The 25,136-nt window shown below is 40.6% G+C and overlaps 1 protein-coding gene across 1 annotated transcript; it reads right to left on the bottom strand.

Moving 5' to 3' along the window:
• Positions 1 to 421: 421 nt before the first annotated feature.
• LOC139940391 (erythroid differentiation-related factor 1-like) lies at positions 422 to 25,118 on the bottom strand. The gene is made up of 22 exons (XM_071936617.1): positions 24,944 to 25,118; positions 23,864 to 24,027; positions 22,750 to 22,940; positions 21,805 to 21,868; positions 21,156 to 21,281; positions 19,940 to 20,070; positions 19,459 to 19,567; positions 18,969 to 19,090; positions 18,431 to 18,605; positions 16,848 to 16,932; positions 15,611 to 15,761; positions 14,930 to 15,005; positions 14,214 to 14,534; positions 11,104 to 12,652; positions 10,043 to 10,246; positions 8,208 to 8,411; positions 7,090 to 7,304; positions 6,240 to 6,398; positions 5,087 to 5,239; positions 3,829 to 3,976; positions 2,354 to 2,891; positions 422 to 1,189 (listed from the first exon to the last, which is right to left on the bottom strand). Exons 2-22 carry the CDS (start codon positions 23,915 to 23,917, stop codon positions 1,015 to 1,017), a joined length of 4,950 nt encoding a protein of 1,649 aa, XP_071792718.1. The 5' UTR covers positions 23,918 to 24,027; positions 24,944 to 25,118; the 3' UTR covers positions 422 to 1,014.
• Positions 25,119 to 25,136: the final 18 nt, after the last annotated feature.

Here is a 25,136-nt window from a genome sequence, read left to right as displayed (position 1 = left end):
GAACCACCAACCCTCTCTTGTATAGTGATATTTTAAAACATAGCTGCTATTCTTTCTTTGTGAGTTACACCATGCAGTTTCAAATATTTTTTCCCAAAGCATGGACCACATTGCTACTTGTCAAAGACAAGTATCCGCACTCGTCGTGACCCAACATAAACATGGAATAACAAACATGTGAAAGAATAAGCTCAATCGGTCACTAGACTCACAAACAAACACTGGAACATACATGTTTTCACTGTTTTCACATCAGAAGACCTGAAGCATTTCAGGCAAATTTATTTCAAGGGAAGTTCCCCACCATTATTATCTTTATCGCATTCAACTTTATTGATGTCTCGCACAAACTTTTATTTCAGCAACAAAAGTGCAAGCAAGTAATGACCCAGGTTCCCCCCCTCCCCGCCCCCCCCCCAAAAAAAAAAAACAAAAAAAAAACAGCAAACAAACAAAATAAACAAACAAACAAACAAACATTCCAACGAGCAAAGAAAAACAAATATCTACAATTCAAAAAGGAAAATGGCAATTAAAAATGTAATAAGAGTTATAGCATAATTACTGCATTGCACGTTATACTTTAAAAACCATTATAAGCAAACTCTAAATTCAGTCAGATTTTTAATGCAACCAAACTGGGTACTATGTACTGAACATCTGACGTCACACTTCGAGGCTCGTGAATAACGCCAGAGACCTGCCTCCAAAACCAGCGTGTAGATTCACCTTTGACCTCAGTCATTTCAAACAAAGAAACGCAGTCAAATTCTATTGCGGACGTGACAGCAGTGACTGTCTGGGCATCTATGTCACTGCACGTTTATCATGTCATTGTATCCAATGGAATCACTGGATCTAGTGGCAGGGACCTGTCTTTATCCTTGCGAATAAAGACAGATGCCCAGTCTAAGTTCTGTGTTGAAGTCACTAGCTGTCCCTACCTAGGGATTGAAAGTTTCTGCTAAACCGTGCACAGAGCTTTGCTTGGAGACTCCAGGATGATTGCCAGTGTTATTTCACACTCTGTAGAAGATGCTGCACTTCCTCGATGATGCTCATGGGTGTCCTACTTGGAGGTGGGGTTGCTGAGGAGGACGTAGATGAGGTTGGATGAGAAGAAGATGACGAGACGGTCCTTCCGAGTGATGCTGCGTACATCTTCTTGTAAATCGATACTAGGTGCTGTCTGGAGAGAGAAGACATAATCACAGAGGAAGTTTTAAGGCAATGAACACCTTTGGTAATTGTCAAAGATCAATCTCACTTGGTGCATCCCAACTTATGCATAAAATAACAAATCTCTGAAAAATTTGGCTCAATTGGCCATCGAAGTTGCAAAAGAACAATGAAAGAAGAAAAAACAACACCCTTGTTAGCCTTGCTCAAGGCAGTCGAATTATTCACTTCGAAAAAAGACCGCCGCTGTATAAAAACCCACCCGTATTCACTGTGCGTAAAACCCACCCGTATTCACTGTGCGTAACATCGCACGACACGATGCCCCCGTACACTATCCGCATGCGGAGGCCGTCAGGCCGACAGCCTTGTAGGATCTGTTATGAAGCCACTGACCTCATTACTATAATAAGCGAAGAGTTCCCACGGTCAGCTCATTACCATAATGCCCGCGAAAGACGAGACATGTTTACCTCACACACCACCACCACGGACGCATGATAGGGTCCAAAAGTCGTGGTAAGGGAAGTGCGTGATTGGACGTGAAAATGAATAATTCATTTGCTTCCCATCCTGTGTCGTCTGCAATTGGTCAGACGAAAGATTATTAATATTCATGAGCTGCATACAAGCATATCCTAGAGCCCCCCAATTTCGTCCACTATTGGAATTTTTTCAATACAACACATTAAAACGGGAAGATACAGATCCGACAAGGCTGTCGGCCTGACGGCCTCCGCATGCGGTTAGTGGTGTACGGGTGCGATGACTTGTGTGAACAGTATTCGTGCGATGTGACAGTGTGTATACGGGTGGGTCATTTGGTGTGATCGCACACACCATGCACAGGGTATACGGCGGGTGGGTTTACAGCTGCGTCTTTTCGGAGCGAATAATGCGACTGCCTTGAGCAAGGCTACACCCTTGTTGCACAAATGTGTGTGCTTCTAAGATGCCTAGAAAAGGCTTCAGGCCTGAAGTCTCAGGGAGAAATTACAGTTTTCACAATGTTTTAAGGCCAAGTCCGAATTAGCGGCTACAGCTACGGCTACATGACCTCTCTCATGCGTTGAAGTATAGGGCGTCCTAGCAACACCCTTAGAAACAGTCGTAGCCGTAGCTGTAAACGCCAATTTGTATACAGCCTAACTACATTGTAGCACACAGGACTCACCCCTTCTTGCTTGCTCCATGCAGCTTCACTAGGTTCAGCAGCACAAACTGAAGCCTTCCTTCCCACATGTTCTCCAACCCCTGTCCCTCCTCCTCTTCCTCTTCTTTGGTTGACCTCTCTCCAATGTTTGACCCTTGACCTCCAGCCGAACCATCACTTCCACCCACAGGGGGCTCCACTCCTTGTTTAGTGTGAACCTCTCCACCAGTGGATTTCATATCTTGTTGCTCTAAGCCCAAGTCATCATTGATGACGACGGGGCACGAGTTACCTGCCTCTGTAGGAGTTAGTTTAGATTGTTTAACTGTCTTTGGATCGCATCCCTGGAGTACCCCGCCCGCCTCCTTCGTCCCAGTAAGAGCAGTTCTAGCTTCCTCTCTTGTGGTGATTTCATCTCCCCCTGTAGAGGTAGCCGAGTCTGGTTCCCTAGAGCGTTTGAGTCTTCCTCTGTGTAACGCACTCAGTGCTTCTTTGCACTGCAGCAGTATGTCTAGAGCTGCATGAAGAGTCTTCATACGCGCACCGATACCAGACTGACCTAGAGGATGAATTTTAAAAAATTTGTTTGAGGTGAGCAGATCTATAAAGCAAATACGTCTCGGTGGCAATCAAAGACCTGTAAAGCCAAGGTCACACAGGCCTCAATAACGATAACGAAAAACGAGAATGTTAACAATGCACCCCCTCAATCGGTTGAATGAGCGTGGGCGTATTCTGCGTGGAGCAATTCAACCAATAGAATGTGTTCTAATTGCGTTGTGATCATTATCGTTTGTGTTATAGCTGCATTGCGACTTGGCCTAATCATCAAAACAAAATTAATTGAGCAGTTTCAATCTAAGCACTAAAGTTCAACCCAGGGTCCAATACCACAAGCTGCTTAAAGGGAAGGTACACGTTTGGTAATTGTCAAAGACTAGTCTTCTCACTTGGTGTATCCCAGCATAACCATAAAATATCAAACCTATGAAAATATGGGCTCAATTGGTCATCAAAGTTGTGAGAAAATGATGAAAGAAAAAACACCCTTCTAGCTAGAAGTCTTTTATTATTTTGGTGAGAAACTACCTCTTTCTCAAAAACTACGTTACTTCAGAGGGAGCCGTTTCTCACAATGTTTTATACTACCACCAGCTCTCCAATGCTCCACCATCACCAGTAGTCCAGCATTCTCCTGAAGACGAGCAGAGTACACTGTTCCAAACGTCGAGACCAAACCGGTTGTTTTCAGAGCCACCACTCCTTCAAAAGAGTTTTTACCCATGGTTGTAGCCGCAAGTTTACTATTAATATTTCTATTTTTAGTTGCTCTTATTCTTTACACCATGCAAAGCTTCAAACACCATTCTCCAATGCTCGTTACCAAGTCAGTTTTTAAGTTAATGTTTGTTTTGAGTAATTACCAAACGTGTACCTTCCCTTTAAACACAAAAAGTTGCCACAATAAAATTATACTTGTCTCAGCCTTGGCTTACCTTTTAACTGATGCTCCAGGAGGGCAACCTTTTCAAGGAACACCCTAAGAAGGTCCGAGGGGCGGTCAAGATCTTTGAACAGTTTGACAGCTTTCTTGTAGTGAAACTCAGCTTGGGCCCGCGTATGTTTCTGCTTGTGTTGGGACACCTACAGTGACAAAGAGAAGACAATCACGTCAGGGTGCAACTGCCAATTCCCCTTCTCCCACTGTTCATGGTATTGATTATAACTGATGCTGAAGACAGGCCATCATTGCCGTCACTTGAGAAAACAAAGGAGTTCTTACACTTCTGTGATTAATTTAACACCACAGGCAGTGTACATGCAAGGATTTTCTGTGGCAGATATCAAACGATATAAACACCCAGATTTCTGAAAACTGGAATGTTTAAAAAAAAAACATGCCCAAACACTCGTGCCTTATAAAAAGGGTAAAAGGGGACTTGAATTCATGCTCAAAATTTTCCTTTCAGAGAATTATTGTGTAACCCTTGAATCAAAACCTTGTACAAACGAGGATTGTGAAAGATTGATAGGCTGCCATACTTGTTTCTCATTGTATTTGGCTCAATGGGAGGCAAGTCCGAGGCAAAGGGAGGCAAAGTCACAGATTTTACCAAATCCCACTCAGCAAAATTCGGACACAGTGTACCCTAAATCTTATTAAAACACTCACCTCACACCAGACAAAGTCTGAGATTGTTCATTCATAAATACCTAAGACTGTTTATACATTCTGATTGGTCGAGAGGGCATCACGAGGTGTTGTTTGAACGGATGATATAACACCAGTAAAAAGTGTTATAACATGGGCATGACACGCGAGCTTGCACCTATGCGTATAAGACAGTTTCTTCATTCCGGGAGGCACAGCTGGGACAGTTGTGCAACATCACGCGATACGGGCGGCGCGCACAGCATCTCCTTATAAGGAGTTGTTTACCCGAGGGTCTAACCATTTCATAGCTGGAGGGGTGTTGTGTTGAAAGAAATCATTGAACAATTATAATTTTTGTATTTATTTTACCTTTTGACCAAAAAGTGTTGATGTTTTTTGACCGAAAAGGTAATATATGAATGGGAATCAAAGTGTGTTGAATCGGTTTTCAACTAGTGGTTTAAACCCACCAAGGCCTGGTTCTTGATAATTTACCTCGACTTCGTCTTGGTAAAATTATCAAGAACCATGCCTTGTTGGGATTAAACCACTAGTTGACAACCTCTACACCACACATTGATTCCCTTAATCATACATACCTGATTTCTGTAGGCATTATGATGTAGTGATGCTAGACGGTAATGTATAGTTGCAGCACGATACTGATAAACTGGTTGCTTGGCGGGTGAAACGTCATCTACCTCACAGAGATCCAGAGCTTTCATCATCATCTCAACAATTTCTTTCTCAATCTAATAAAAATCATATTAATAGTAAAACATGTTTATATAGCGCAATTCCATTGAAAAATTCCTCAGGCGCATTAAAAAAAAACAAAAAAAAACTATATAATTTAAGTAAAATGATGAGAAAGTGAATAATAAGATCCACAAAGTGACCATTAAAACAATAAAGAAAATGAAGACATACATGTATAAGCTCATCTACATCTAGACATGGTAAAGTAGTGAAGAGGGGACAAATAAAACTTTGCTGAAAAAAATGTATATTATTATTATTATTTATTCGACCTCAACAATACATGAACAACAAGAACAATTCAAGGCATTAAAGGATCAAAGAAACCAAAAAAGAAACGACAAAGCAAAACAAAAATATCCTGCTTTTTTTCTGGATCCTTCCCTTAATCTGTTTCCCCTCATTTTTCTATAAATGGATATGTATTTGTTTGTACTTGTTTTATGCCTCTGAAGAAGGTCCAGTTTGGATCGAAAGCTAAGGCCATCTACCGTCTACCTTACTCATTATATAAATATAAACATATATTAAATTAATAAATTAAGTAATTAAATAAATAGTTTTTTAAATAAAATAAAATAAAACAAATAAATTAATAATAATAATAACAATAATGATGGCACAGAAAGAGCACATAGGAAGACATGACAAGTTGGCCAAGGTGATTCACTGGGATCTATGTAAGAAATGGGATGTCCAAGTGATTGCAAAATGGTACGACCATGTTCCGGAGAAAGTTGCAGAGACCGATCAAGTCAAAATCCTCTGGGACTTTAACATTCAGACTGATTATGTTATAGAACATAGGCGTCCGGATGTTGTAGTCTTAGATAATATAAATATTAGATGTGTCATCTTATAGACATAGCTGCGCCACGTAAGGGTAGCTTCGAAGATACAGTACACAACATCATTCAGGGTTTTGAAATGCATGTGGTCACTAGATTTGAATTCAGGATTATCGGATTGTAGTTATTCAAAATCTCGACTAACCTGTTCCTGAGCCATGGTGAAGAGTGGAGGAGTGTCTTGCATAATGGTTGCCATGTGAAAATACAAAGATGAGAGCTCCCAGGAGATGGATTCCCAGAGTGCAGGGTGGTGCCTACGGTGGCCCAACATGCTCAAGGCTCTCTTGTAGTAATCAGCCCCCTGTATGGCACAGAGAAAGTAAATACTAATATTTAATCCATTTAATTCATTCCCTGTACCATCTCAGCTCCCTGGTGAGTTTACAGCCTTTATACCCTTTTTGGGATCTAATAAAGATTATTGTATTGAATTGTATTGCAACAAATATGCGCTACTCTGCTAAATCAATCACAAGAACCATCTCTGCCCTAACAGGTACCCGTTTACCCCTGGGTGGAGAGAAGCAATTATAGTTAAGTGTCTTGCTCAGGGACACAAGTGTGACGACCGGGACTCAAACCCACATTCTGCTGAACAGAAGTACAACAGCTTAAGTTCGGTGCTCTTATCAGCTCGCCCACAACACCATTTGAGGAGTGAAACAGAACTAACATAACATGTAAGTAACATCTTCCTTATGCTTGGATTGGTAAAACAAACCTCATAATCCTTACTATATACTATTATTATTGGTTTGGAAAAAACAAACATGGCAGCCCAAGGGCTGAATTGAGTTTAAAAGATATACAACAAGACTATACATAATAAAAAACATTCTAAAAAGGGAAGTGTTTACAGAAAAATTGTTCAAAAGATGTATAGATGGTATGTAAATTAGATTGTACATTATATTGAATATATAGATTGTATATATATAAACTGTGTATTAATATCCTACTAATTTTCCCTTTATTTTCTCTTGAATACACACCTTGTTATAGAAGTAGGGATTTGCATAAGTCATCTGGGTGTGGGCTCCCGGCACCAGCTCGTTGGAGCTGAAAGCACACAATCTCATCAGCTTTGCACAGTTACACAATAAAAGGGCCGTATTATGAAAGTCGTTCACATTCTTGAAGTTCTCTATGCCAGCCTCCAGGGATCTGAGGCTCTTCCGCCATAAGGCCTGGCTCTTCTGGGGTATACCTGAAAATAAGAATGGAATATTACTGTAGAGCGCCCTTGATCTTACTTGATCCAGAGCAACTTTATAATTCGCACATTTAACTCTTTCACACGCCGACTGATCACAAGCGTCTGGTTTAAATCCCCTAGAAAAAAATAGTTGTTAAAACAAACAAAAGAGATTGCAAGGCCACAGAGTTTTCAGAATGAGAAAGAGGCCTCTTGAGGGTGCTATTTTAATGATAGATTAACTATAAGCAAGCCTGCAGTATGATATCATGTGGTTAATGCATACATCTACACAGTAGACCCTCCTACTGTCTGACCCTTCAATATGATCCAATGTGGTTTTGAAAGATAGATTAACTATGCCAGCGTGCAATCTGATATCATGTGGTTAATACATCTACACAGTACACAGTCAACCCTTCTACTGTTTGAACCTTTGATATCATCCAATGCTTTGAATGATAGAAGAACTATGATAGCGCAAAATCTGATATCATGTCGTTAAGGCATCTATACAGTACACAGTCAACCCTTCTACTGTTTGACCCTTCAATATCATCCAATGTGGTTTTGAATGATAGACTACTGTACGTACGCCAACCCAGAGCATAACATCAGGGCCCAAATTTCATGGCTCTGCTTACCGCCCAATTCTGGGCTAACGAACACGATTACCCGCTTACGTGCAAGCGCCGAATTTCTGCGCTAGCCTTGTAAGCGTAGAATACCTAGTAATGTGAAGTACGCACGCGCAGAAGCCAAAATTCGCCGCTAACCCATGAAATACGCTTGCCGTAAGCACAGAATTCTCTGCTTCCGTAAGCGCCGATTCTGTGCTTACGGTAAGCAGAGCCATGAAATTGGGCCCAGGTGGTGAATGCATCAATACAACACACATGTACATACTTTCGGTACCTTGTTCATCCTTTTGAACAGACAGTGACTGATCCATGTAGAATACGCCCAAATCATTGCGTGCATTCCCCAACTTCCTAGTCAGTCTCTTCAGATAGTCTTGGGTGCGGCTCGACCCTTCGCTCAGAGCTACTTTGTAACAGACCACTCCTACGTTCAAGTTGTGCTCTAAGCTGTCCTGGAAATCTACCGCCCACTCGTAAGCTGTTGGGATAAAGACACGAGGAGTAAGAACAAAGGAGGTCAGATGGCAATTTACAGTACAATCTAGATAGGTTTGTGGTGAACCTATACATAGTACACAGTCAACCCTCCTACTGTCTGACCGTTCATCCACTCTGGTTTTGAAAGATAGATTAACTAAGCAAGCCTGCAGTATGATATCATGTGGTAAATGCATCTACACAGTACACAGTCGACCCTCCTACTGTCCAACCCTTCATGTACATGAACAAAATCTCTCTATGAGTTATAGTGGTTCAACTTTTCGATCAGTGCGCTATCTATCTACGTTCGCAGTTGGCCAGCACAGAATTGTTTTGGCTTTCGGTAATTTTCTTCGGTACAGTAGTAGTTTTGATGAAAGAAATTTACAAACTGGCTTTAAGAATAGCTTCACATGTGAACTTCTGGGCCCAATTTCATAGCGATGCTTAGCGGCGGATTTTGTGCTTACTGTGCAATTTCCAATTCATAGTGCTGCTAACCGAAAGCACAGGAAAAGGCATGCTAACCTTCTGGTTCTTACCGCACGAAAATAAATGACGCCACAATGCAAATCCATGGTAAACACGCAATATGGCCGCCCAATTTTTCTGCTAACCTGTGAAATATGCTTGGACCTAAGCAAATTTTTCTGGTACAGAAAGCACGAAAACTTACTTATCGTTAAGCAGCGCTGTGAAATACGGTCAACTAATTTGCCGATTGCTAGCAGCAAAGTTAGCATCTAAGCTCTACTCGTGTGAACATACCCTAAACAAGTGAACATGAGGAATGCTCTCTGATGTGTGATTCACTTAAAGAGGAGCTAAGCTGGGAACAGGGTCCAATTTCATAGAGCTGCTAAGCAAAATATTTTGCTCAGCATGAAATGTTTGCCAGGATAAAAACAGGATTTCCCAACCAAATTTCTACGTGATTTTCAAGATAAGCATACAACAGCTGAATACCAGTACATTTACATGTAACAAGGAAATGCAACAAAATGGAAATTCGGTCGGTTTTCAAAGCAAATTTTCGTGCTTAGCAGCTCTATGAAATTGGGCCCCTGGATGTTAGTGGATGCGGACAGGAGTGTGTGCACACTGAACTGTGTCAGTTGGAAAACAAGCACGGGGGTGGGGAGAATGGGGCCTACAGTAGACTCAGGGTTTAAAGGCAGTGGACACTATTGGTAATTACTCAAAATAATTATAAGCATAAAACCTTACTTGTTGACAAGTAATGGGAAGAGGTTGATGGTATAAAACATTGTGAGAAACGGCTCCCTCTGAAGTGACATATTTTTCAAGAAAGAAGTAATTTTCCACGAATTTGATTTCTCAAAATCAAACATCTAAACGCACACACTTGGACGACCAATTGAGCTCAAATTTTCACAGGTTTGTTATTTTATGCTTGTGTTGAGATACAGTAAGTGAGAAGACTGGTCTTTGACAATCACCAATAGTGTCCAGTGTCTTTAAATGTCCCAAGGCTTAGAGGAGGATGATGACATCGTAAATTAATGGGATTCATTGGTCAGGAAGAGGGGGCACCAATTATCATCTATCAGTAAGCCCAAGTTTGGAGAACTAATGGTGACCCATGAGTCAGTTGAAAGTGCTACTCACCATTGGTTGGCTCATATTGCTCACTGACTGCATTGAGTATGTAGCGATCGTCCTCCGTCATGTTATCAAAGTCTTCTCTGTGTCTCATGTATGAGTTTGATTCGTGTGTGAGTAACACCATGCAGTCACCACACACCATGAGTAGATCACTGACAAGACTGCGCCCATCGCTGGTATCAGGCAGTTTCACTGACTGGCAAGAACCTGTGCAAGGGTGTAATTAAACAAGAGTTAACAAAACCAGAACATATTCAGTGGCTCACTCTTGTCTAGAGAATTTACAGGACGTTTCATTTTGGAACTCTAGTCTGCATACAACTGATCAGCTCTTCCTTGTTGTTAAGTCAAAATTTTAGTGAGTAATTACTTCTTTCTCAAAAACTACATTACTTCAGAGGGAACCGTTTCCCACAATGTTTTATACTATCAACAGCTCTCCAATGCTCGTTACCAAGTCAGTTTTTAAGTTAATATTTGTTTTGAGTAACTACCAAACGTGTATCGTCCCTTTAAAGGTTATTTTGGTTTCCCTATAATATTATTTGTTTTATTGTTTGGAAACAGTTTCTAACTTTAATCAACAGCTCTCCCATGCAGTTTTTAAGTAAATATTTGTTTTGAGAAATAACCAAACGTGTACCTTCCCTTTAAAGGCAGTGGACACTTACTCAAATTATTATCAGCATAAAACCTCACTTGGTATCGAGTAATTGGGAGAGGTATAGTAATATAAAACATTGTGAGAAACGGCTCCCCTTGAAGTGACGTAGTTTTCGAGAAAGAAGTAATTTTCCACGAATTTAACTTCGAGACCTCAAGTTTAGAATTTGAGGTCTCAAAATCAAGCATCTGAAAGCACACAACTTCGTGTGACTAAGGGTGTTTTTTATTTCATTCATATCTTGCAACTTCAACGACCAATTGAGCTCAAATTTTCACAGGTTTGTTATTCTATGCATATGTTGAGATACACAAAGTGAGAAGACTGGTCTTTGACAATTACCAATAGTGTCCAACACTGTCTTTAAGAACTAGTTATTATTATTTTGAATCTAACTTACTATGACAGAGTAACGACATATTAGCCAGGTGAAGAGACTGGCCGTAGTTCTCCTCTTTACAAGCCGCTTTGGCCAGCACCAGATAGCTCTCACTTGCCTTCCTGAGTAGCAGGAAGCTAGACTTTTGTTGCCAGCTTCCAGGGAGCACACGCCTGGGAGCGACAGATAGATTGACGGGAATCTGAGACTCGGCTGCCTGCGAGGGCGCTCCTGGGATCCACTCTGCCGACACATCGCCAGAGGCTGCCAGGGAGTCTTGAATTGAAGTCTCTCTCATTGGGTTTAAGACTAAAGGAGTCTGTGTTTCCTGAACTGGATATCCTGTCGTATCATAGAGTTTCATTTCAATACTCCCAGTCATCGAATCATGTTTTTTCACAACCTTGTCTCCTTGACTGTCCACGTAACTTGAGCTGGTTTCAACTTGCGCAACCCTAGACGTACCCTCTGAAATTGCCTGATTGGGAACATCAACGTCCCTAGTGGCAGGCAGAGGTGTTTGACTGTGCTCGTTTGTTGCGGCTATCAAGTGGCTAAAATTCAGTTCCGGTGATGAAAAAATAAATGCACCAGTGTGATTGTCACCATCCTCTTGAGGCTGGGAAATTGAGGAGATGTGTCCTTGTTCGATGGGATGAGGCAACGATGAAGTGTCTCCTTGCTCCGTGGGATAAGACGGTGTTGAAATGTTTCCTTGTTCAATGGGATGAGGCACCGATGAAGTGTCTCCTTGCTCCGTGGGATAAGACGGTGTTGAAGCATTTCCTTGTTCAATGGGATGAGGCAACGATGAAGTGTCTCCTTGCTCTGTGGGATATGATGGTGTTGAAGCGTTTCCTTGTTCAATGGGATGAGGCAAGGATGAAGTGTCTCCTTGCTCCGTGGGATAAGATGGTGTTGAAGCGTTTCCTTGTTCAATGGGATGAGGCAACGATGAAGTGTCTCCTTGCTCCGTGGGATAAGACGGTGTTGAAATGTTTCCTTGTTCAATGGGATGAGGCACCGATGAAGCGTCTCCTTGCTCCGTGGGATAAGACGGTGTTGAAGCATTTCCTTGTTCAATGGGATGAGGCAACGATGAAGTGTCTCCTTGCTCCGTGGGATATGATGGTGTTGAAGCGTTTCCTTGTTCAATGGGATGAGGCAAGGATGAAGTGTCTCCTTGCTCCGTGGGATAAGATGGTGTTGAAGCGTTTCCTTGTTTAACGGGATGAGGCAACGATGAAGTGTCTCCTTGCTCCCTGGGATAAGAGGGTGTTGAATTGTTTCCTTGTTCGATGGAACGAGATAATAATGAAGAGTCTCCTCGTGCCATTGGATGAGTAAGCGATGAGATGCCTCCTTGTTCAATAGGATGAGACGAGGATGCAACATCTTGCCGTACTGTGGCGCTTGCCACGTCTCCTTGGCTGTCTGTGATGGTTGGTTTGGTGTAGCAGAGAGGTTTGACCCGTGTTGGTGAGGGTAGGGGACTAGGCATCTTGGCTGACTGTGACTGCTCTTGGGTCTCGCTGCTGGATTCTGGACACTCTTTTATGCTTTTAAGTCCCTGTTGTAGTAAGAGAGAAAATGTCAGTGATTCCTTTTCAAAACTAAACTCAAAACCCATAAGAAAAACCATAAATAACGCATATGGGGTTGATTTCACAAAGCAATAAAATCCATCGTAAGGCAAATTGTCAGTATAATCATAGTGATTAGCATTGTGACATTTCACTTTACTAAGCACCACAATTGATTTGCAGATACCATCATCGAAGCTCTTTGGGAAATCGACCTGAAAGTCTCCCCCAGAATTTTTTCTGGCAATCTGGGGCGGATTGCAATAAAACGGTCTTAGTCAGCAGTCTAAGACCAGTCAGTTATAGCAGGCGATCTGCCTAGACAGTCTTAGCTTAGTCAGTCATTAAGCTTTTGCAATAAGCCGGTCTTAGATAAGTCGGCAAAAAGTAATGCAATACGAACAAATGTCCCATAATACTTAGCACATCTGCAGCACTGGTGTTAGGGCATTGTTCTTATTGCTTAGGTTAAAATCATAGGATATCCAATCATTTTCACTCTTGGGAACATTATTTACGATACAATGTATCGTCATCATAATGCTCACGGGTGTGATATATCTCTAAATATTCCGTCGCGTCGTAGAGATCGTCGCATCAAATCGTATACAACTACAAATGCAGCGCCATCTTAAAAAAACAAAACTAAGACCGATTATAGCCAGCTAATAGCAGACTTAAGATTTAAGACTGGCTATAATTATAGACCGCGCTATTGCAATTGTTTTTTTCTTAAAGATTGTCTAAGCACGTCTCAACTTAGCCGGCTATAGCGCATAGACCGGTTTAAGACCGCTAGGTATAATCCTCCCCTGGAACCACATTTTTGAAGTTTGGCCAAAGAAAACTAAATTGAAACGTGGCCCTTCTGTATTTTTTTTACTTGGTGTCAATCTTCGGTTTTAAAAACCCTACTGGCAATCTAAATAGTTTGATTGTGATGAGTTTTGCAAATTTGATCTGGAATAGTGACATGCAATCTCTAGACAATTTTGAAGACTGCTGTCATCACTTAGAAACAACAGACCTAGATAATTTAATTAAGCAAAGCTTAATGACATTTATGGACGTGGGTTGTTGATCATTTACAATAGGCAAAGATCAAACTAAGGCAGTGGGGGAAAAGTAAAGTAACCAAATAACTATGCCTAATACTTGCGCCGGCTATTGGGTTGTTACGTAACATGTAAGAATTGTAAATTTTTGGTTTTTACCCATATACACCGATGTATGAAGCACTGTATACTCAGTACTTTCCCCGAGTCCTGTGAAATGAAAAAAATCACAGGCATTTTACTCGGGCGGGATTTGAACCCACGACCTTTGCATTCTAGAGCAGTGTCATACCAACTGTAAGAATTGATAAAGCACAATACAAAGGCGGTGATTAAGGAACGGGACGCCCAAGCCAAACTGAGTGCAGTGTTCACTACCATTGAGAAACACTTGTACTACAAGATTCATCTGCAACGGAGGCAAACAATTCTTATTATATAGGGCCTAAACACGTAATTGAAATATTACAAACACAAGAAATGAATCCATCACCTTTACAACATGCTTAAGAGCAATCTTAGCTTTCTCCTCTTTGGGTGCATATAACGCCTTCACTGAGAACCGTCCCTGCTTATGCCTCTCGTTTCCCTCACCGTGCTTCACACTAGGGAGCGTCAAACTCTGCGTACCCAGCGTGGTTACATTCAATGCCGCTGCTCTCTCTCCTTCCTTCCCGTAGAGATAATCTTCCTCCTCTTCACTGGAGGATGGTTCCGCTTGCTGCTTCTTGGAGGGCTTGGATGGGGCGGGGTTGGTAAGGTCATCCTCATTGATGAATATATGAGACAGTAGATAATTGGCCGACGCAGCTACCTGTAATACAAGGTAGATTTGAGGCATTGCAAAAGTGAGGTGTCATTGTGTATTTTGTTTGCGGTAACACTATGTGTATATCTACTTGCTGGTTAGATTATATTCTTCAAAGTTGAAATTATATTGATGATATCAAATATCAATAGTTAAAGAGGTGTTTTTGAGTGGACCTCTCGGTCATCCAATGCATCTGCGGAAACAATTTGGGTGTTAACATGTCATCCAGTGGCTAACTGGTTAAAGTGGTACAAAGTTTTGACTAACACCAAAAGTAGCAACTACTTTTGGGGAAGTGGGCTTGAAAACTTGGTACTCTTCGACATTTAAACCTTAAACATTTTGAAAACTTAGAGTGACCCCTGAAATACTTGAAGAATACCAAGACTTGGACTTACCTCTGAATGTCTCGTCTCTGTTCCTTCAAGAAGTTCCAGACAGTTTCTCAACAGCTTGTAAATAATACCTTTATCCCTGTATTTCGTAGGAATAAAATTATACACAAAATACATTATATTCTTACAAATAATTTTGTTGCCATAAAACATGATTAGAAGTAGAGTTGGAAAGCAATTAACTTGAACTCAAAACAAAAAGATAATTTTTCAAACGTGGTGTAATTTTTTGAAAATAACCAATGTAACATATCGTCCATGAACCTATTTGACCTTCATCTGGTTCAATCAGGAAGTTCAAACAAAACAAACTTGAAAAGAGTTTTTGAAAGTTTCCCTACCATTTGTCTTATCAAATGTTAGTTCCATTTCTTTGTTCACATCATCAGTAAGTAATTGTTTTTTTTGTGTTGAAACCCTTCTGTATTTGTTTTGCTTTTTTATACTTCTTCTTCTTCTCATTAGGACATTAGGCTTACTTTTTACTGGGTCCAGCCATTGATAGGTTCCTAGCGACTCTATACAGCAGCATGGCTACTGGTGATATGAATGGATTCTCCCATGGTCTGTTAGGATACTCGTTACAAAGACTGGTCAGGTCATACAGTTTCACCACATCTTCATCTTGACCTTAATGTCTACTTTTTATTATTCTTCTTCTTTTCATTAGGACATTAGGCTTACTTTTTACTGGGTCCAGCCATTGATAGGTTCCTAGCGACTCTATACAGCAGCATGGCTACTGGTGATATGAATGGATTCTCCCATGGTCTGTTAGGATACTCGTTACAAAGACTGGTCAGGTCATACAGTTTCACCACATCTTCATCTTGACCTATCGTCAGTATAAACAAAACATGGAAAATGTTGATTAAATGGAAGGTATACATTTGGTCTTCTTTTTCTTGTGTCCATGCTGCTCAAATGCTATCCCTCCAGTATTTGGCACACTGAAGAGCAGTGTCGGTGGCCTCAGCCAGGTCATCAGTATTGGTTGCTGATGGCAGTAGGGGGCAGGTAAGGAGATGATCCATGGTCTGCCGCTCTCCGCATTCACAGGTGTCGGAACCTGCAGAGTATCCCCACTTCACCAGGTTCGCTTTGCACCCTCTGACTCTTGTGCGCAACCTGTTAAGAGTCTTCCAAGTGGTCCATCCAGTATGAGCGCCACCAGGGAGACTCTCTGTCGCTGGAATCTTGAAGTCCGATGTGTTTTCAATGTTTTGGTAATCAATGTTAACATTCATGACTATGAAAACTTACTTAGTTAGAAGTACAGTAGCTTTAGATAATATAAAGCATGTTGAGAAACATTTCACTTCGAATAATGTAGTTATGAAAAAAGATATGTTTTCTTATCCCATAAATTTGATTTTGAGACAAGTTACTGATAGAAATATTTCTCAGATTGTGTATTCCAATCACGAATTGTTCTTCCTGTGCGAACGATGTATAAATAACTTATATAATTATTACAATCATTGCAGTAGCCGCTGCTTAAATATAGGATTTAAACTGCCTCTAGCCGCTCGGTGGTCTAATGGTAAGGCATCGTGGCCCAATTTTGTGGCTCTGCTGACCACTGAATCTTGCGCTCGATCACCATTCTCCGCTTACATGCAAGCGCCAAATTTCAGCACAAGCTTTGTAAAGCGTAGAATGTCTAGTAACGTGGAGTAAGCACAAGCCAAAATACCCTACTAACCCCTGAAATACGCTTGCCATAAGCACAGAATTCGGTAATTAAGGTAAGCAGGGCCATGAAATGGAGCCCTGTTTTAGCATGGCAAAGTTTGTGAGTTTGAAGCCCACGTAAGTGGATTCGTTCACAGAACTTGGGGTGCATAGGGCTAATACACATCGGTGTAAGGGAAAACCAATAAATGTTATCCTCATTGCAATTTACATCATCTTTGTTTACCTTTGAAGAGCCAGTAAGTGTGGCCTTCCTTAGTGCAGTGGCTCTTTAGAAATGACAGGATATTCTGGGCGATATCCTTGACAACCTACGATGCATATGAAAGATTTATCAATAGTAATAACAATAATAATAAAAACTTGTAAAGCGCCATCTATCTTTCCGAGGCGCATATAAGAACCAAACAAAAAACAGAGAGTTACAAATTACTTACATCAGAAAGCAATAAGAGTACATTGAATAAAACAGATTTACATTTGTTTCTGGATGAGTAGATTCATTTTCACCTTCCAGTTTCAACACATCATACAAAACAATTATGTGAACACTAAATGACATAAGGTGGTCAAGTTTTTACGATTATAGTGAAAACAATGAGAAAGTTTTCTCTCCTCCTTCCTAGCTTTGATTATGTCTTTTGTGCTCCCAACCTCTTGTGGATTAACCGAACCCTTCCCTTTTTCTCCTTCTTTATTGTTCATCCCTTTCTTTTTCTGTGTGCTTTCTGCCTGTCTCTCTTCTTAAATTCTTACCACTGGATTGCATGTGTTACATCAGTATTCTGTTTGTGTGTGTTGTTTTCTCATTAAGCTTTTCAGAAACGTCAGGCCAGGGTTCAAATTTAACACTAGACAAAAGGCCAGTGATTTCACATTCGGGCCAGTGAGCTCAAGACAAGACATGCCCCGTGGCCTTGTTTTTTTCTTTTCAATTCAACATCTTTGTTTCACAAAGTATGTTGCACACATACTGAGTATCACCCATAAAACAGAAGAGATAAATCTTTTCCAGTGTTTTGTTCAATTGAAACAAGTTAGAAGATAGGTCTATGTTCTCATTTTGATTCTAGAATCTCTTCATTTTGATTCAGGGGTCGTTTTCACAAAGATAGTTACCTAACTTACGACTAGTCCTATAACTCTTAAGGAAATATTAAAAATGTAAGGGTAGTCCTAAGTTTACTCGTCCTAACTCAAGATAAAACTAGTCTTAACTCGTTGTGAAATCCACCCCTGCAGACTTTGATTTCACAAAACGCTAGGAGTAGCTCGTCCTAACTTAGGATGGGTTCAATGCGTCCTAACGTTTATGTATACGGAATTTAACTCATCCCAAGTCCTAAGATTAGTTAAGAGGAGTATGGTGAAATCGACGGCCGGTCTTTTAAATAAAATCCCAGCCCAGTAATCATTCTGAGTTCAAGCCCTGTGGTCTTATGGAGTTCTAGACCTGCAGGTCATTAAGGCCATTTTATTTTGATAACAAAAATCCCTGCCCAAAAGTCATTAAAGTTAGGACTATAGTTGGAATGATTGTCAAGTTGGGACGGGATAATCGGAGGTTTAGATCAGAGTGTTGCCGTGGAATGCATCACAAATTTGTATATGTACATGCAGGTTTATAGTTTTCATGCGTTTAAGAAGCTGACCGCTTTTTTTTATTTTTATTTTTATTTTTGGTTGCCCGATTTCGTGAGCTGGAAATTCCGCAATCCCGGCCATGTTTTTTTGTTTAGCTTAGAAATCCGTAATACAAGTCTTCAAAAATAAATGGCCTTATTGCATCTTCCTCACAACTTATCTTACCTGAGGAGCAAATTTAGCATCTTCCAAGTTGGGTATCTCCTCCGTCTTAAGGAGTTCATACCTCTGTACGATACCGTTGAGATGGTAGCACATGGCCAGCTCAGGTACGTTGGACATGAGGTTATCAAGCCAGTAGTCTAACCCGGTCAGTACATTAATGGGACTGGCCATGTCTCTGTGGATCAGAAGTACACAAGAAGGTTTTCAAGGGGTACAATTAAGTGTATGACCATACAAGTCAGAGACTCATCCATGCAGGCATGATATTTGGTAGGAATATTGTATCAAGTACAGGGGCTTACCTACTGTTTCACATGGTAGACATTTCAGGTTACATAAACACAACTTTTCTAAGGGCAAATCAATATGAAAACAGACTAAAGTAGAAAGAATATCCAGCCTGCTTATATGAGGTTGCAGAAAGGGAACTTTTTGGGTTTAAAAAAAAAAAAAAAGTGGGGGCACTGAAAGAGGTTATTTTTGTCCAAGCAGTGTGCACAACATCTTCTCCATTGTTTTGATGCATGTTTTGATTTACCTTAACCTTAGACTGACCGCTGGGTGTATTCCTTCACCAAAGATCGGTAGATCGGTTCCTATTAACATGCGGATGTCTTCAAACTGCCACAGAACCTGACGTGCAAACTCACTGGCTTCTGCCTGCAATTAACGATAAGAATACTGTGCATTGAATTTGCTTGTAGATATTAAACTTTATTTAACGTGGTCAGCCACAAATAAAGCAAGTTCCAACTGGACTGTCGCAAACTGCTAACCAAAACAAATTGTGGTATGAATAAAAAAAACATGTTAATGGCCTCCCATTTCCATCGTGGCAACTTCTTTCCAAATGGCTCAAGAAAAAAAGTCTCCAATAAGTTTACACTTGTTGGCCTAACAAAAGTTAGGTTTTTATCACCTAGTTACCTGTTCATGTTTGTTGTGTTGTCATTTAGACTTTGAGAAAGACTCTGCTAGGTTCGAAATGTCAGGACATTAATTACTTTTTTCAAATTAGTTTGACTTACCTTTGGTAGTAGGTCTGGAATCTGGACTAGAGCAGACTGGTGCTGTGCAAAATCCTGTTCGGCAAAGTCAGCTGGCTGGGGCACTGACTCTTCAGAAGAATTTCCAATACTAAAGAAGTTTGGAGGAAGAATAAAGAAACGTCAGTCACTGTATCATAAGCTGTCGCGATGAAAGATCAGACTGCAGAAGAGTGTAAGAGTCACATTTTAGGCTTTGATTTTCCGGCTGGCTGAATACCTACAGATTGCTGGTAACCAATTTTCCTTAATAGCTGTTGCAAGCCTGTATGCTTCGTTTTTGAAAGGGCAATGACACCAAGTTTCTACTGTAACATTTGTAGGGCACCAAGGCAATGATCAGGGGGCATCGTGAAATATCAGGCCTACTGTTGAACTATAACTATTTTAAACTGCACTTGTTGTATTTGCTATGTTTGATCTAAACTTATTGTATGTCTAACTGATAAGGAAATGCATCTACCTATAGTATAAGAACTTGGACAAAAGGTTTGAGTTTTGAAGAAGCTCGTTGGTTTTGCGTTTCATGGTGAGACTCTTGCCTTCGGATAACACTGCTTGAATGATAAACGTCTTCATCCACTCTCGTTCACCCTGGTAACAAAAAAACAAAAACCCAGAACTTAAATTATATATTATACATTCATAAATACCACAGACAGTTTCTCTACTCCTATTGGTGGTGTTTAAACCTTTGATAATGACCAGCTGGAGCTGTTTACAACAAGCTGGCTTCCGCATGTCGGGCCCGCAAGATTATCACGCGGAACGCAATTCATAGCTATAGTAACAGCGCGTACACAAAACCCATGCACATCAAACAGATTCTTCACAAAGTTTGAGAAAAAAATATCTCAAACCTTGAATTTTCAATTGTTAAAGTGTCTATAACTGGTTTTTTTAACAAAAGGGCATTTATAAATGGGAATAAAACAGTAGTGACTCGTTCTTCAACTCCGTTTAAAACCTTGCAGGGTCATTGCCGTGGGATTAAGGCCCTCATCACACGGCCGCCGGCCCTGCCGGTTTTAAACGGCCGTTGAAGAACTCGTCGCTACCCTTTTATTCCCTTAATTATCAACCAAAACAGTCTCCTGATGATCACTAACGCAGGCTAGTAATGTCAAGAACAGCAGTGTGGATGCGATATGCACAACCTGCTGGTCGGTCTAGGGTGATCGCTAAACAGAGTTGTGGCATTCAGCGAGCTCACTAACACAGCCTTCGTTTTGAGTTAGCGCCAGGAATTATTTTGGCAGGCTGGCCAATTCTTTGGCATGGTGGTCTTAAACTTAACCCTCATATGGAGACACTAGCTGAGTTGCGACTAGGACATCTGTAGTGGACTGCTTTTGGGGGGGAATGCCTCTCCTGCTTAAATGTAAAGGGTGCCCGTTGTAGGAATCGCTCGTAGCCACTCTGTCCCTGTCGTCAATGCTCTAAAGACACTTGGCCTAGGCCACCATCGCTGTGGTCAACCAATAGAGACGTTGTACACTAAGTGAGGGTGCCGTTTGAGCTTTTTAAGCTACCATAGACCTTTATCGCAAATACCCATTGCGCAAGCAACAACTATTGATGAGGTGCATGCCGGACTAGCTAGCAGTCAAACTTGAATGCTAGCTAGACCAGCATGCACCTCATTTCACGCCTTATTTGCGCTAAGGTCTATGACTTACCTCTGAGGCACTCCTGAGATGTTTAAATAGATCCAATTCATCGAGTAGTAGTGTCTTGCCGACACGATGAACAGCCATACTGACCTGGTTCTTACTGAATGGAATCTTCAACAGCTTCTTGATGTTCTGAATGAGTGGATAAAGAAAAATATATCAAAATATGACATGGAAAAAATAGTAATGGTCTGACGCTTTGACCCTAGCAGAGTCTCTCACAAAGGTTTTCTCCAAATATGATGTGGCAGGTCAGATATTTCATGGATGCAACCTGGTCATTGCCTAGATGCCCTTGAAATGCTCCAGTAGAAATTAAACATGTTCTGAAGTCACGCCCTTTACCAAGGAGAAATATGCCTTGGTGCCCTTGCCCTTTCTGAAACGAAGCATACAGGCCTGTGAATAGCTTCTGACCCCCGAACAAAGACATTGACAAAATAGAAAGCTGGCCATAGTTAGAGAGCTGGCATGTTAATCCGAAGGTCACAGGTTAAAGTCAAGCTCTAATGTCTTTGTTCCTGCCACAATTATGATGTAACTACAGCAGAAGCATAACATACATATTAACTCTAACAAATGATAAGTAGTATTTTATGGCAAAATTAAATGTTGCAAGAAATCTGTAACAAGTGTTTTTGTTTTTTAAGTTTACCTCAGCAGCAGTTATGACATCCACTTCACCAACGGTTTCTGGAAGAGTTTCTGCCATTGCAAAACTGTAATATAAGAGAAATATACTTGGGTTTTTATTCATCAAGAACACATTCAAACACAAGATTCCTGGAACCTTCTATATCCACTTCAGCCATCTCCAACGGGGAAGTCAGAATAAAGTTATTTATTAGCCTCTTTCTGCATCTAGCTGAAGTTAAAGGGCATCCACAGCAGGAAACTTCTTACCTTTGCCACTCGGTACCCTGGACACTTCGTACCTTTTCGTACCTTTGTCCCATTGGGTTCTTGGCTAGTACAGTAATTAAGTTCACTGCTATGAGAGTCCTTGGCTTCACAACCAGAACAAGTTAAATGAAATTAGATCACCATTTTACAGCTTTATTCCATGTACTGCATCTCTTTAGAACTCCCTACCAGTGCATGTTTCCCTCCATCCTACAACCTGGACTGTGAGTGGCTTTTAACCTTGTTTGGGGCAAACATGCTTGAAAACTAAAATGTATGTCCTTTTGCAAGCTCACCATGAATGACCCCAAGCATCTACATGTACTTGCTTGTAATATGCGAATACATTGCCTGGAATTACATGCAGGTCAAACTGTGTGCGTTCACCCATTTGACCAATCTCAGCAATGATTGTGGTCGGACAAACTCGGTCTCACTTGCGCATTTATTTGGCACACGCGGCAGAATCGTGCAGAATGTCATTGAGAGTGCTCGTACATGCGTCTTGCTCACGTGCGCGGTGGGCGGAACGGTCCATTGGCCTTGGTGCCCTTCATATGATTCCCATATACTTTAAGATTTTCCAATGAAAGTGCCCTTTGCAAAATAGAAATGGCCTTTCCCTTTCAACATGTCCAAGGATGAAACTCCGGGCCTGTACTATTACCATAAACATTAACCACACCTCAGTACGTACCTGGAATACTGAGTGCACTCCCCAGTGACCCATGTCTTGGAGAGTTGAGGCTCATCCCGTAGCCAGTTATCAGGTGGTGTATGTAGGTCCGTGTTGAGATCTAACCTTGAGAACTGATACACAGGGAACTTCCTTGATGACTTCACCATGGCGGTTGATTTGACCACTGCTGTTGAAGACTCATGCTGACCCTGTAGGTCCATTGGAAGACATACTTAAATTTGTTTTATAGGAATATTATTGGAAGTGGACCAGAAAAGAAATGTCTTAGGGTATACATTTGCTAATCACTCTTAAAAGAAATGGCAAACAAAAAACCAACAATTTTTTATCCACCAAAATTTGAATATGATAAGCGTTACTGACAGTAACGTCTCTAAGATTGTTTATTCCAATTACGGATTATTCTTCCTACATGAACATAATCTCTCGCCAGACTGCTTGGCTGCGTCAGTATACTGAATGTTGAAGTGCCTTGAACGTCACTGAGTGATGGTCAAGTGCTATACACCTGATGATACCTGTACACACAATTCTACCAGGCTTTTCCCAAATGGAATTAGCTCTAAAACCATGAAGGTTGTCTACCTTGTGACAATGTCTTTAGTCTGGGAGTTGAAATTGAGTGTTCACTTTTGACCAATCAAGACATTGTATGTACCAGACATTATTTATACTCAAACTCATTAAAGACACTATTGGAAATTGTCAAAGACCAGTCTTCTCATGTGGTGTATATCAACATGCATAAAATAACCAACATGTAAAATTTGAGGTCAAATGGTGGATGAAATTGCGAGATAACTATGAAAGAAAAAACACCCTTGTCACGCGAAGTTGTGTGCTTTCAGATGCATGATTACGAGACCTCAAATTCTAAATCTGAGGTCTCAAAATCAAATTCGTGGAAAATAACTTCTTTCTTGAAAACTACTTCACTTCAGAGGGAGCCATTTCTCACAATGTTTTATACTATCAACCTCTCCCCATTACTCGTTACCAAGTAAGGTTTTATGCTAATGATTATTTTGAGTAATTACCAATAGTGTCCACTGCCTTTCAAAGGTTTATTGTTATAGGCATTTTGGTTAAATGTCAACGTTTTCACACAAACCTGTGTTTCACTTCCATCTTCTTTTGCGTCACCGCTTTCTTTACTATCAGCCATAGTAATATGAACGCAAATTTTCTGCTCGCGGTAATTACATCACTTCAGCGATTGAGAAATGGCGACGTAAACTGGATTTCATCAGCATCAAATACAGCTGGGCCATACGTCTGTGGAGGCAAGTTGAACATATAAATAGCTTGTCACAAATTAAATTGATTGTTATCGTTTGATATTGAAAGTCAACTGTTGAAATTTAGGAAGCTTAATTACACTTAAAATTAAAATGGCTACAGATATGACCAGGCATGGATGGAGGACGAATTGGGTCGTCAGGGTTCCTCAGGATGTTTCAAAACATTAATATCGGTTATGCCCCAATGTGTATTCTGTCACTCGGAGCATTTATAACAGATTGCTTCATCTTGATGATTATTGTGAAATTGACACACTCACATAGTATCTGCACTATCATGATGATGTCTAGCCCACCTTGTTGAGCTGTACATGGCTCTATTGTATTTTACCATCGGTCCGTCTCATCACAGTTACCATTAAATAATACCGACTGTGATGAGACCGATGTTAAAAGAGATCGGTCTTATCACAGTCGCCATTAATAATGGCGACTGTATGACACCAATGTCCAATGAGAGCCATTTACAGCTCAACAAGGTGGGCTAGCTTAGACTTAATCTTACCGTACCAAACATCCATGGATTTTAAATTAAGAAAACTTAACCACTTCCACATTGAAAGGCGAGTTTTGAAAGGACATAAATCTGATCTGAAGTAAACGCAATACTTCTAAATTTAATGAGCACAAGTGTCACAATAAAGGTATTGGTACTTATTGGTTATGTTTACCACATATAATATACATGATAAAGCAGATATGATTTTGTGTTGTTGTTACCATTCCATAGAGTAAGGACAGAGACCTTACTCTATGTCTATGTTGTTACTGAGTGAACGCAGATCAGAATAGATTCAAAAGTCAGATACCACCACAAATGAATTAAACCCTACTTTTCAGACTTTTGTTAAACCGTGCTTTTAAAGAAAATAAAGCTCACATTTCCTCACCTGTGTTGACAAGTAATTTGTGATTTCCTTCCTAAACACTCAGTCAGCTCGTTTCGTATTCAAATTGCATTCCACGTTTTTATTTTGTCTGAGCACAATTTTGACAAAGTTTTGTACTGACCTAGTTTGGGAGCTACCACTTTGTCATAGAGGGAATTGAATAAAGATGTACTTGTCAAAATGTAAAAAAATA

Source organism: Asterias amurensis, chromosome 8 (genome assembly GCF_032118995.1).
Source record: "Asterias amurensis chromosome 8, ASM3211899v1".
Lineage (NCBI taxonomy): Eukaryota > Metazoa > Echinodermata > Asteroidea > Forcipulatida > Asteriidae > Asterias > Asterias amurensis.
The sequence above is the reverse complement of the archived record's forward strand: the minus strand, read 5'-3'. Positions and strand labels throughout refer to the sequence as shown.